We start from the raw sequence: 13,463 nt of genomic DNA, 5'->3' as shown, positions 1-13,463 counted from the left end.
TTCTTCTTTTTTTTTTCTTCTCAAGGCCTGACTAAGCGCGTTGGGTTACGCTGCTGGTCAGGCATCTGCTTGGCAGATGTGGTGTAGCGTATATGGATTTGTCCGAATGCAGTGACGCCTCCTTGAGCTACTGAAACTGAAACTTATGCATTTATATGTAGGAATGCAAAAACTGTTCTAATGAGACAAATTTTGACGCCAGAACAGTGCTCAGGTGCAGGGTTCAGTGAGTTAAAACAAAACAAAACAAAAAACACCAACAACAAAAAAAACCCTGAAAAGAAAGAAAGAGGAAAAAAAAACAAACCCTTCAGTATCGCAGTTTTTCAAGTGTTGTTGTTAATTATATGTTGAACTTCTCAAGATTGAAATGATTGCTCCATCTGAATCCCTTGAGCTGTTCATTTGATACTTTCAGGAGTAAGTGACACTTCACTTCTTGGCATGTGTTAATTTTCTTAAGTGCTTTTGTTGTGGAAAGGTCACTCCAAAATGCTCATGATGTTCTCAAACTTTTTTTTTCAGAAAAGCTTAACCTACACGAGTTGTCCACACCCAAATTGTTTATGTGGTGGAAAAGTTAAAAACAAATTAAACGAAAGAAAGATAGAAAGAAAAAAGAAAAAAAAAACTGAGAAAGAAATAACACAGAAACAAACAAGGAAAAACTCTGGCCAGAAACGATTTTAATCAGTTAAGATCACACTCTTTGAAAACCACCTCGGCTGCAGGCTGAGAAAGGCATTAAAACAGCGCTCCAGCCGTTCCTTGCGGCATGCATGAGGAGTGTCGCGTACGCTTAGTGTCAACGTGCCGGCAGAGTCCGAGCAGGGAGAAGGAACGGATAATGACCGAAGCGTTTAGTGAATGGCGGCTATCTATATAGGGAGGAGGAGGAGGAGGGGTGGGGTGGGGGAGTCATTGCAGGCTTGTAGCAAAAGGCCAGGGGATCCTAGCAAGGGACATCAACACCCTTTAAGCCAGCTGAGAATATCAAGGGGCGGAAAAAGCCTGGCAACTGCGCACCAAAGAGTATTACTTACAGGCTGCAATCTGTTGCCCTGGCAACTGGAGGGCAGGAGGAGTGGTGGTGGTGGTGGTGGTGTTGGGGGAGAGTGTGGGGGCCTTGGCTGGGGGTGGGGGAGGGGGGGGGGGGCAGGTGGATGGTGGGGGATATGGAGAACAGGGGTGTCAGTGGCGGCTTGCAGCAAAGTCATCATGTGCTGATTAGAAAGTCTGTTGTCACCAAGGGTAGGGTTCCTGAGCTCACACTCTGTGACCTCTGTGTGGTGGTGTAGTGGGGTAGGGTTCTCTTGTTTGGGGTGTTGGGTGCAGGGTTCTGTGTGTGGGAGTCGTGGGGTAGGGTTCTCTGGGATGTTGGGGGGTAGAGTTCTCTGTGTGGGGGTTGTGCAGTAGGGTTCTGTGTGGGGGTCATGGGATAGGATACTGTGTATGAGGTAACATTGGGTAGGGCTCTCTGAATCGGGGTGTGATGGGGGGGGAGGGCTCTCTGAATGGGGTGGTGGGGGTAGGTTTCTCTGTAAGGGGTGTGATGGGGGGAAGGGTTCCCTGTATGAGACGTCATTGGCTAGGTTTCTTTGTATATACATCTATGTCTTTGTCAGTGTGCGTGTCTGTGTGTGTGTGTGTGTGTGTGTTCTTGTTCTTTCTTCTTTCTGTACAACATGATACTTTTTTGATAGCAGAGGGCAGCAAATGCAGGTAACAACTAAACAACCCTTCTGTTAATAGAAAAATAACTTGGCAAAGATTAGAAAAGGAAACATAAACCAAAACTTCTTTAAAGGAAACCATTCAAATATTTGCATACGGGGGGCCATTTGAATGCTCTTTGTGGGAGGGAGCCATTTTGTATGTATGACTGATACGTCTGCAGTTTCATCCCTTATGACCTCCTCGGATATCTTGGCACTGGCAGGGAACTGTCATCCCCAATGGCAAGTGATCCAGAGACACCAATCATTGTTAAGTGGTGTTCCCAATCACAGGGAGGGGGGGGGGGGGGGGGTAGTCTCAATTCAGTGACTCCCCAAAGCAGCCCATGAAAGGTAAAAGTAAAGAATATGAAGAAAACAAGACAACCGAATCTGTTACGAAAAAAAAAGAAAGAAAAAGAAAGGATGGGTCGCCTGGTTGGTAATCAATCTTTTACACCTTATGCTTGGGGATCCAAAAAGGATGCAAGTGAGGTCATAAATGCATGCTTAGCAATGAGCGGTTGGCTCAGCTTACACTGCTGCATCCCAGGCATCGTCTGTCAAACAGCAGAGACACAGGAAAAGTGTGTAAAGAAGCCTTTACTGGGATCTCCGACGAGATGCTATCCACCACTGGTTGGCCAGATTAACTTACGACAACTTAACCCTTTCACTTCTGGAACTATTTGTGATTTTTGTAGAATAATCACCAACCCCTAGACAAAATAAATAAATAAATAAAAATCATGCTCAAAAGTATACAGAAGTATGTGTTTTCTTGAAGGAAAATGAATGGAGAACATAATTATCATAACTTGAGTGTTGACAGGATGAGAGTGGTCCCAATCAGGGGAAGATAACTAAGATTTTTTTGATTGTACCGACACCGTGGTTTTTTTGTTGTTTTTTTTCAAAACTGGGGGGAAATTTTGTGTCAGTCCATGGATGGATCGTGGCTCTTTTTTCTTCACGTTGAAACTATGCATGAATTCTTTACCAGCGATTTCACCTTTTTTTTTTTTTCCTCATGTCTGTGGAATTTCACCTGTTGTGGTTTCAGACAGGCACAAACTTCGAACCATTGCTGGAGTGTGGATACTGACGCGACGGTGATGCTGTGTGTGTGTGTGTGCATGTGTGCGTGTGTGTGTGCATGTGTGTGTGTGTGTGTGTGTGTGTGTGTGTGTTTACAGTGAGGGGAGCAACCTGACACCGGCCCACCACTGTAGCGATTTTCGCTTCAAAACCTATGCCCCTGTGGCCTTCCGCTACTTCAGGGACCTGTTTGGAATCCAGCCCGAAGACTTTATGGTGGGTTTTTTTTGTCATCCTGTGTCTTTTTTTTTTTTTTTTTTTTTTCCCACTGACTTTGATTTGACCTCAATTTTTCGTCATCATCGTCCACCACCTCCCTCCTCCCCGTCTCCCATTGTCCTTTCACTTTTCTTTTTGGTGTTTTTTTTTGTTGTTGTTTGTTTTTTTCAGTCTGATTTGGTTGTTCTGGTTTTCTAATGTGTCCCATTATGTGCCTATTTGATCCTCACCCCTGAAACTATTATAGTCACGTGTGTGTGTGTGTGTGTGTGTGTGTGCGTGCGTGCGTGCGTGCATATTTTTTCTTTCTTTAGTTTAACATCTTTTGACTGGCAAGTGCATGCGTTTGTATATGTGTGTGTGTGCGTACGTGTGTGTGTGTGTGTGTATGTGTGTGTGTGTGCACATTTGCACGCTTGTGTGTGTGTAGATTCAAATCATTATTATTTATTAGTTATATTTTTTTTATTATTGCGCATTTGCACAGTGTGTGTGTGTGTGTGATGCATTTGTGTTTATGTGTGTGCGTGTGTACATTTGTGTGAGTGTGTTTTACATTGTGAACTTTTCTTCTGTGTTCGTGGGCTGCAACTCCCACATTCACTCGCATGTACACGAGTGGGCATTTACGTGTATGACCATTTTTACCCCGCCATGTAGGCAGCCATACTCCGTCTTTAGGGGTATGCATGCTGGGTATGTTCTTGTTTCCACAACCCACCGAACACTGACATGGATTGCAGGATCTTTAATGTGCATATTTGATCTTCTGGTTGCGTATACACAGGAAAGGGGTTCAGGCACTAGCAGGTCTGCACATATGTTGGCCTGGGAGATCGGAAAAATCTCCACCCTTTACCCACCAGGTGCTGTTACCAAGAATCGAACCCCAGACCATCAGATTGAAAGTCCAACACTGTAACCATTCGGCTGTTGCACCTGTCGCATTGTGAAGTCACATTAGAATGTATTTGTTTGCACAATGTGAGTGATGCATGTGTGTGTGTGTGTGTGTGATTGCTGATGCACATTATAGTGGGTGCATGTGTGTGTGTGTGTGTGTGTGTGTGTGTGTGTGAGATAGCTGAAGCACATTATAGTGGGCGCGCGCGCGCATGTGTGTGTGTGTGACAGTGTTTACATGTGCATGGGTGTGTGTGTGTGTGCATGTATTTGTGTGTACATGTGTTTGTGTGTACATACTTGTGTGTCTGTTTGTACGTGTATGTGTGTGTGTGTGAACAGTGTGTGTGTGTATGTGTGTGTGTATGTGTGCGTGTGCATAAAAAACACTGGTGGAGTTGTGTGAAGCTGAGGCAGAAGGGCGTGGCTTTTCAGCAGTGTGCTGAAACCGGATCCCTCAGTTAAGCGTTGGTTGATGTTACAACCTCTCGTATAGCCTGGCCTTCACTGCCATCGATTCCTGTCTCCGGTGTCGTGTTCTATTCTGGGTGCTTGCCACCCGGGATACCCTGACAACTGGCGATCATCATCGGTCCTGTGACCTGAAACATGACCCGCGCCCAGAGATCAAAGCATAAATCAAAAAGGAGTTTTGTTTGGGTGGAGGTGTAAGTGGGAGGTGGGGGGGAGGAAGGAAGGTGGGGATTAGTGTGTGGGGGATGGTTACAGAAATTCTCAGTGTCAACCGTTGGTCTTGTAGAGTTGATTGGTTTTCCGTAACTGCTCTGGGGTTTTTTTTTTGTGTGTGTGTGTTTTGTGAATGATAGGAACATGATACAGTGCAGTTACTGGCTTGATATTTTGTTGGCAGTGGATGTTTGCGTTTGTGTATATGTGTGGTGTTTTTTGGTGGTGGTATTTTTGTGAATTATACCACTCTTACCTCCCACACCCACCCCTATCTGTCCTCCTCCACCCTTTATATATATATATATATATATATATATATATATATATATATATGTGTGTGTGTGTGTGTGTGTGTGTGTGTGTGTGTATTCCTAATGATTAATCTAAATCACAATAGCAGAAAGAGTTTGGATGATATAAATAAAAGAGAGAGAGAGAGAGAGAGAGAGAGAAAGCAAAAATGATGACAGAAAATGAAGAATACCTTACATAGTTATATATCCCTTTGTACACACAGCCATACATGTTGCTTGATCTGCCCGCCTGCCAAATGAGTATTAACCCTTGGTTTGTACATCACAGAAAGTTAAGGAACAGGTATGATATTTGGGAAGAGACCCATCACATCAGTGATGCAAGGAAGAATTGCTAGTTTTATATAACGTGTGAAGAAGCCTCACACAAAGAGTGTGGACAAATCCCAAGCTGACCACGAAGACAAGGATGGCTGTATACAACGCCTGCGTCCTCAGCATCTTGCTGTATGGCAGTGAGGCGTGGACCACACATGCTCGTCAGGAGAAAAGGCTCAATACCTTCCACCTGAGAAGCCTACGGCGCATACTTGGCATCTCCTGGCAAGACAAGGTGACAAACACCGAAGTCCTGACTCGTGCTGGCCTCCCGACCATGTATACCATGCTGAGACAGCGTTGGCTGTGCTGGCTGGGCCACGTTTGCCGCATGGAAGATGGTCACACCCCAAAAGACATCCTTTATGGAGAGCTCACAGCTGAGATACAAAGACGTTTGCAAACGTGACATAAGGCACTTGAGATCAACACTGAGTCCTGGGAGGACCTTGCAGATGACTGCAACAGATGGAGAAGCACTCTCAAGAATCAGCTACGGATTGGTGAGGACAAACTGTCAGCTGCTGCAGCAGAAAAGCAAGCTCGCAGAAAAGGGACGGCAGCCAACAGACCAGCATCAGCTTACACATGTGACCGCTGCGACAGAGACTGTCTCTCTCGCATCGGTCTCTACAGTCACAGGTGACGCTGCTTGGTCTAAGCAGACAGCCCAATTAGACATTAGGTCGGATATACTCTATCCATGGTCAGCCATGACCGAAGAAGGCCTACTGTGAAGAAGCTTACAGGGTTGGGTTTGTGCTGCGTTCTCATCTCCAGTCGCTGACGTCTTCATCGTTCGTGATGGACTTCTGTGATATGAAGAAGTGTGTGGTGTGTGTGCTCATACTTAACGATCGGTGCAATCGGTTGTTGTTCAGGTGTCGCTGTGTGCGGAGCCCTTGCAAGAGTTGTCTAACCCTGGTGCCAGTGGCTCCATCTTTTACTGTACCCATGACGACGAGTTCATCATCAAAACGGTCCAGCATAAGGAGGCCGACTTTTTACAGAAACTGCTTCCGGGTTATTTCCTGGTGAGTCTTGTCTCTCAGTGCGGGTGTTGACGTCTTTGTTGAAGTAGTACGTTTATTTAAGTGCTGTTCCTGTATTTAAAAAAAATTTTTTTTTAAAGAATTTCTAATTTTTGATTTGGTATAGGGTTTTCTTATTTTAGGAATTAATGTTTCTTAATGTACGGGTTAAATTAGAAGTCCCCTCACTGCATACAAGAATGTTGTGTTGTTGTGGGTTTTTTTTTTACTACAGGAACAGCTGTTTAAGAATTTACAATGATAAGTTTATAATATATTTCTAATTCTGAAATAGTGTTTCTTAAAACACATGATATTTTATGTCACAAAAGTGATAAATCAAACTTCAGTGTTTTATCACTTTTGTGTTTTCATTTTCGTTTATTTATTTATAGTCTGTTCATCAAAGATGATGATATTAGACTGAAGCGTGCGTTTTCATTTGCCTTGATATGTTTTTACTTTTTGACTTCTTAATTCAACCTTTGACATGTTCCTGCGTGTGCTGACCTTGACAGTGGCTGATAGGCTGTGTTGTGAGGGACGTGCCTTTGGATGCACTCGTAGTATCCAGTAAGATTGATAAAGATGTAGTGTATGACCTTCCTTCTGTTGCTGGATAGGAGGGTGGCTAGTTAGACTCTTATATAGTTTCCCCTCAGCAGGAATTGTTGGAGGGGAATGGTTAGATTCAGCCCTTTGGGAGGAAATGTTGAAGGGTAGTGGTAAGACTCTTGAATAGTTTCCCCTTGGTAGGAAATGTTGGAGGGGAGTGGTTAGACTCTTGAATAGTTTCCCCTCGGTAGGAAATGTTGGAGGGGAATGTTTAGACTCTTGGATAGTTTCCCCTCGGTAGGAAATGTTGGAGGGGAGTGGTTAGACTCTTGAATAGTTTCCCCTTGGTAGGAAATGTTGGAGGGGAACGGTTAGACTCTTGAATAGTTTCCCCTTGGTAGGAAATGTTGGAGGGGAATGGTTAGACTCTTGAATAGTTTCCCCTCGGTAGGAAATGTTGGAGCGGAATGGTTAGACTCTTGAATAGTTTCACCTTGGTAGGACATGTTAGAGCAGAATGGTTAGACTCTTGAATAGTTTCCCCTCGGTAGGAAGTGTTGGAGGGGAGTGGTTAGACTCTTGAATAGTTCCCCCCCGGTAGGAAATGTTGGATCGGAATGGTTAGACTCTTGAATAGTTTCCCCATGGTAGGAAGTGTTGGAGGGGAATGGTTAGACTCTTGAATAGTTTCCCCTCGGTAGGACATGTTGGAGGGGAGTGGTTAGACTCTTGAATAGTTTCCCTTTGGTAGGAAATGTTGGAGGGTAGTGGTTAGACTCTTGAATAGTTTCCCCTCGGTAGGAAATGTTGGAGGGGAATGGTTAGACTCTTGAATAGTTTCCCCTTGGTAGGAAATGTTGGAGGGGAACGTTCAGACTCTTGAATAGTTTCCCCCCGGTAGGACATGTTGGAGGGGAGTGGTTAGACTCTTGAATAGTTTCCCCTCGGTAGGAAATGTTGGAGTGGAATGGTTAGACTCATGAATAGTTTCCCTTCGGTAGGAAATGTTGGAGGGGAATGGTTAGACTCTTGAATAGTTTCCCTTTGGTAGGAAATGTTGGAGGGTAGTGGTTAGACTCTTGGATAGTTTCCCCTCGGTAGGAAATGTTGGAGGGTAGTGGTTAGACTCTTGGATAGTTTCCCCTCGGTAGGAAATGTTGGAGGGGAATGGTTAGACTCTTGAATAGTTTCCCCTTGGTAGGAAGTGTTGGAGGGGAACGTTCAGACTCTTGAATAGTTTCCCCCCGGTAGGACATGTTGGAGGGGAGTGGTTAGACTCTTGAATAGTTTCCCCTCGGTAGGAAATGTTGGAGTGGAATGGTTAGACTCATGAATAGTTTCCCTTCGGTAGGAAATGTTGGAGGGGAATGGTTAGACTCTTGAATAGTTTCCCTTTGGTAGGAAATGTTGGAGGGTAGTGGTTAGACTCTTGGATAGTTTCTCCTTGGCAGGAAATGTTGGAGGGGAACAGTTAGACTCTTGAATAGTTTCCCCTTCGGCAGGAAATATTGGAGGGGTGTGGTTAGACTTCAATAGTTGCCCCTTTGGAGGAAATGTTATTGATTTAATTTTCATTTTGTTCCAGATTTTGTGTAGTTTAAGGCGTAACTCATACTAATTGTGTGTGCATGAAAAGTTTGGGTCATGCAACTTTTTGACTCAAATAAGACTAATGGGTGTGTGTGTGCGTGTGTATGTATGCAACTTGTGTGTGTGTGTGTGCGCGTATATGGGTATATGTGTGTTGGGTGGGGTGGTGTGTGTGTGTGTGTGTGTTTATGTGTGTGTGTGTGTGTTTACAGAATATCAGTCAAAATAAAAGGACTCTGCTACCCAAGTTCTATGGCCTCTACTGTTATCAGGTAAGACAGCCGTCCGTCCCACTTTTTCCTAAGGTTGTTCGTCCTCGCATTCATTTGTTGACCCATGGACATTTGCATGAGGGTGGTACCAGGCGAGGAGGCTGGTACAGCACTGAGTGGGGGGGGGGGCAGTTTTGGGATTGGTTGTGCGAGAAGGAGCCTCAGTTTGCTTGGCAGAAAGAACTCTTTCTGAAGTCCTCAGACAGGCAGGCACAGCAGCAGGGGGGAGGTTGCCAGTACTGGCAGAAAGAGGCGCTTGAAGTTGTATTGTAATTTTTGTCACAGATTTTTGCGCTTGAATCTCGGGCTGCTCTTCCCAGGGAAAGCATGTTACTACAGTGCAGCACCACCACCCTTTTTTTTTCTTTCTTTTTTCTTTTTTTTTTATAACTTTTTTTCTGCCTGGAAGTGTATTTGTTTTACTATCAAAGCTTCGATTTTTTTTCAGCAATTGTGCCAGGGACAACCATTTTGTTGCCATGGGTTCTTTTGTGTGGGTGAAGTGCGTGCTGCACAAGGAGACCTCGGTTTGCCGTCTCATCTGAATGACTAGCATCCAGAGACCACCAAGGTCCAGTGGAGGGGCAGAAAACACTGGCAATTGTGGAGTTTGCTCCCATGCGCCCAGGTTCTCTCGCGTCCTAGGTGGACGTGTTACTATTAGGCTGCTGCTCCACTTGAAGAAAGGAAGTGTGAACTGCTCTTCAATGGACAGACAGCTTGGGCTTGAATATATTTGTATTTGTATTTCTTTTCATCACAACAGATTTCTCTGTGTGAAATTCGGGCTGCTCTCCCCAGGGAGAGCGCGTCGCCATACTACAGCACCACCCATTTTTTTGTATTTTTTCCTTTGTGCAGTTTTATTTGTTTTTCCTATCGAAGTGGATTTTTCTACAGAATTTTGCCAGGAACAACCCTTTTGTTGCCGTGGGTTCTTTTACGTGCGCTAAGTGCATGCTGCACATGGGACCTCAGTTTATCGTCTCATCCGAATGACTAGCGTCCAGACCACCACTCAAGGTCTAGTGGAGGGGGAGAAAATTTTGGGGGCTGTGCCATGATTCGAACCAGCGCGCTCAGATTCTCTCGCTTCCTAGGCGGACGCGTTACCTCTAGGCCACCACTCCACAATAGGATGCATTTTTAAAACTTGGTTCATTTGTGAATCTAAACATTTTATTTGGCATTGATGTTTTGATTGTTCAAACTTCAGTATTATTGTACACATGTTTTGTTGATTGTTTTCCTTTTTTTTTCTGTTCTGTAAATGATTGTGGATTCTTTTCTGTTTTTAGCAGAGTTTTGGTAATCATTTATTGACCTGTGTTGTTGACCTGTCTGTATTGAGGACAAGGGATGTTTCCGCCTTGTGAATTGTATAGAATTTACCCATACCCCACAGACATTGTCAGTGTGTGAGTTCACAGACAAACTCTTTCCCATAGAAATCCAGATTGTTTTGAGTGTGATTGATCTGTGTTGTTGACCAGTTCTTTATTATTAGGAACAAGGGATGTTTCTTCTTCTCCTTCTTCTTCTTCGTTCGTGGGCTGCAACTCCCACGTTCACTCGTATGCACACGAGTGGGCTTTTACGTGTATGGCCGTTTTTACCCTGCCTTGTAGGCAGCCATACTCCGCTTTCGGGGGCGTGCATGCTGGGTATGTTCTTGTTTCCATAACCCACCGAACGCTGACATGGATTACAGGATCTTTAACGTGCATATTTGATCTTCTGGTTGCGTCTACACACGAAGGGGGTTCAGGCACTAGCAGGTCTGCACATATGTTGACCTGGGAGATCGTAAAAATCTCCACCCTTTACCCACCAGGCGCCGTCAGCGTGATTCGAACCCCGGACCCTTAGATTGAAAGTCCAACGCTTTAACCACTCGGCTATTGCGCCCGTCAAGGGATGTTTCCACTTGGTTAGTAATGGAATTAGCCCATACCCTGTAGACATTGTGAGTGTGTGAGTTCACAAAGATGACTCTTTCCCATAGAGATTCAAATAGTTTTTAGTGTGACTGATCCTAACACACGTTGACCTGTTTTGTTGAAAAACATGTTCGTTCTCAAAAGTTTTGAGTCGGATTTATCCCAACACATTCACCTGTTCAGAGGAAGAAATACAGTTTATTGTCTGTTGACGTGACATTGCACGACTGGTAGTTAGTGTAAGATATACAATTTATTGTCTGTTGACGTGACATTGCACGACTGGTAGTTACTGTAAGATATACAGTTTATTGTCTGTTGACGTGACATTGCACGACTGGTAGTTACTGTAAGATATACAGTTTATTGTCTGTTGACGTGACATTGCACGACTGGTAGTTACTGTAAGTTATACAATTTATTGTCTGTTGATGCGACATTGCGCTACTGGTAGTTACTGTAAGATATACAATTTATTGTCTTTTTTTTTTGTGGTTTTTTTTTTTTTTTTTAAGAATATAGTTTCATGGGAATTTCTAACCCTGCATGTACACTACTCCTTGCTTTGTTGCATGATATTTATTATTTTATTAAAATTTTTAATTTCTTTTCTTCTTTTTTTCCCCATCAACTTCAAGTACTTGTCCCCTGGACAAGTGAACGTTATCCAGGGGATTTCCAGCCCAGTGTGTTGTTATGCTAACAGTGGCTGTTGGTACATGGTCCTCGTTTCAGTGCTCCTTTTCTCTGAAGAATTCGGTGAAGACGATGCGCACAATGAGCACGGTAGTGTGCGGGCAGTGTTTTGTGTTTTGTTTCTCATCTTCCCTCGTTGGTTTGCTGCCAGGGTACCCCACACAGTCCTGCCAAGTTTGGAAAAGTCTTGGGGGAGGGCAGGAGGGAGGGACAAACAAGGAGACCTTTTCCAAGGCTGGGAAAGTCTTGGAAGTAAATGTTTTATCCTGCAAGGCTTGGAAAGTCTTAACCCTTTGAGTCCTGAGTTCCTGAGCAATTTTAACCCTTCTGCCTGAGCTCCTGAGCCAAAATTTGCAAATAATTGGTATTAACCCTTTGAGCCCTGACCACCACTTTACTGGTGGTAGAGAAAAATGACATAATGCCTAGCCACCGGTTGAGCGGTGCGTAAACACTTGTGTCGTGTTTTGCTATTGGTTGACTTATATTGAAGAGCCAATCGGAAAAACCGTAATATTCTGTCGTCAGCGAACGTAGTACCAACAAAAACACTCTGGTCTTCAGTATTGAAGAAGATGTTGCTTGCACTCAAAAGAAAAACCAAACAAACAGCAACAACCAAACAAACAAAGGCAGTCATTGAGGTGAAAATGAAGTCAATGTCAAGACCTGTGTGATGACTTTATGTGCAAGTGTTTGAACACCCATACTCTCACTCACAACCTCTCACCCTCTGTGTATTGATTCTTGTGTGTTTGTGTACACTTGTATAATTATTTTGTGTGCGACTTTGGGGGTCATGGAAAGTGTAACACGGGGATATGGTAAAAGTATGGAATTTTGTTTGCTCAGACTTGTGGGAACCTTGTGTATATTTGCAATGCATCTGAGCTGTTCTGAATTCTGAATGCATCGTTTCTTTTAATGTGCATTGAAAAGGAGAACTTAAAAAAAAACAAACAAAACAAAACATCTTTTCTTTTCTTTTTTTTTTTTTTTTGCACATGCATTCTCTTTTTGTGTGTGTTATTCAGAGAAGAATTCTAGAACAGGTTTTGACTTGGGTATGCTTCAGAAATTGATTATCTGTTTGATATCCTTCAGAAATTGATTGATTGTTGGATATGGTGATTGTTGGGTATGCTTGTAAAATATGCTTGAATTGATGTCGTCTTTGGTATGGTGAGCTGATTTGCTGAATTGATGTTTTTGGTTTGTTTCAGTTTGTTTCTTTTTGGTATGCCCAGGAAAGATTTCTGTAAAATGATTTCTTTGGTATGACTGGGAAGAGTTGGAGTTTTTTTTGTTGTTGTTTTTTTTTCCTTTTATTATCTTTGTTTTGGTATGCTTCATTTAACCCCTAGGCTGCCTATATGACGAGATAACTCGTCATCACAAGCATGCACGCTTTGCTGCCACAATGACGAGATTCATCGAAATATTCTGACATTTCCCTGGTTTGCATTGAATTTGTTGACAAAAATACTGGTAGCTTTAGCTTGGGGAATCTTTCTAGATTCTATTTATAGCTAGAAACCCCATCTACGTCATGAGGCAGTCCTTTATTTGAGCGTTTTGGTTGGGTTACTGCCACAGTGTTTGCCTGACTCCTCTCCTCACTCGCTCAGCAAAATGTCTGACACCGTGCTCAAGACTTGCGATCGTGGTGCATTAGATCAACCAAGATTGCTTTCTTTAGCTGATGCTCAGAAAGAATTGAAGCGTAAATTCGAAGGAGAAGACAAGTGATGAACTTTATTGGACGATTTGATACAAAATAAAGGGAGCAATGAAGCGACTGGCCAAGATAGGACTATCAGTGAGTGATGCCAGCTGTACAGCTGTAGCAGACGACAGAAAGTGACCAAATTATTAGCAGGATACAGCGTGAACGATTTTCTTGGCACTCGGCCAACATGGTCTGATGAGAACTGGATGAAGTGACCGTGTGAGAGGGTTGAAGAAGAGAGGGGTGGGGGTGTGGCTCCACACCCATGTTATTACTTGAAGTAGTCACAGTGCATTATGTATCTGTCTCTTTTTTTTTTCTTTTTAAAAAATTTTTTTAATTGTGGTCATTCTAGTATAATTTGCGTGTGCAGGTATCCTTTTGTCCAGAAAA

At 43.5% G+C, this 13,463-nt stretch overlaps 1 protein-coding gene across 2 annotated transcripts in view; it reads left to right on the top strand.

Annotated features, from left to right (window-relative positions):
- LOC143278156 (phosphatidylinositol 4-phosphate 5-kinase type-1 alpha-like) overlaps positions 1-13,463 on the top strand; it is a 98,626-nt gene that overhangs the window by 44,214 nt on the left and 40,949 nt on the right. For both annotated transcript variants that reach the window (XM_076583201.1, XM_076583200.1), the window contains exons 5-7: positions 2,912-3,029; positions 6,139-6,291; positions 8,646-8,705. In XM_076583201.1, the coding sequence (XP_076439316.1) occupies positions 2,912-3,029; positions 6,139-6,291; positions 8,646-8,705 (331 nt within the window). The remainder of the gene's footprint in view (positions 1-2,911; positions 3,030-6,138; positions 6,292-8,645; positions 8,706-13,463) is intronic.

This window comes from Babylonia areolata, chromosome 35, assembly GCF_041734735.1.
Source record: "Babylonia areolata isolate BAREFJ2019XMU chromosome 35, ASM4173473v1, whole genome shotgun sequence".
NCBI lineage: Eukaryota > Metazoa > Mollusca > Gastropoda > Neogastropoda > Buccinidae > Babylonia > Babylonia areolata.
The sequence above is the reverse complement of the archived record's forward strand: the minus strand, read 5'-3'. Positions and strand labels throughout refer to the sequence as shown.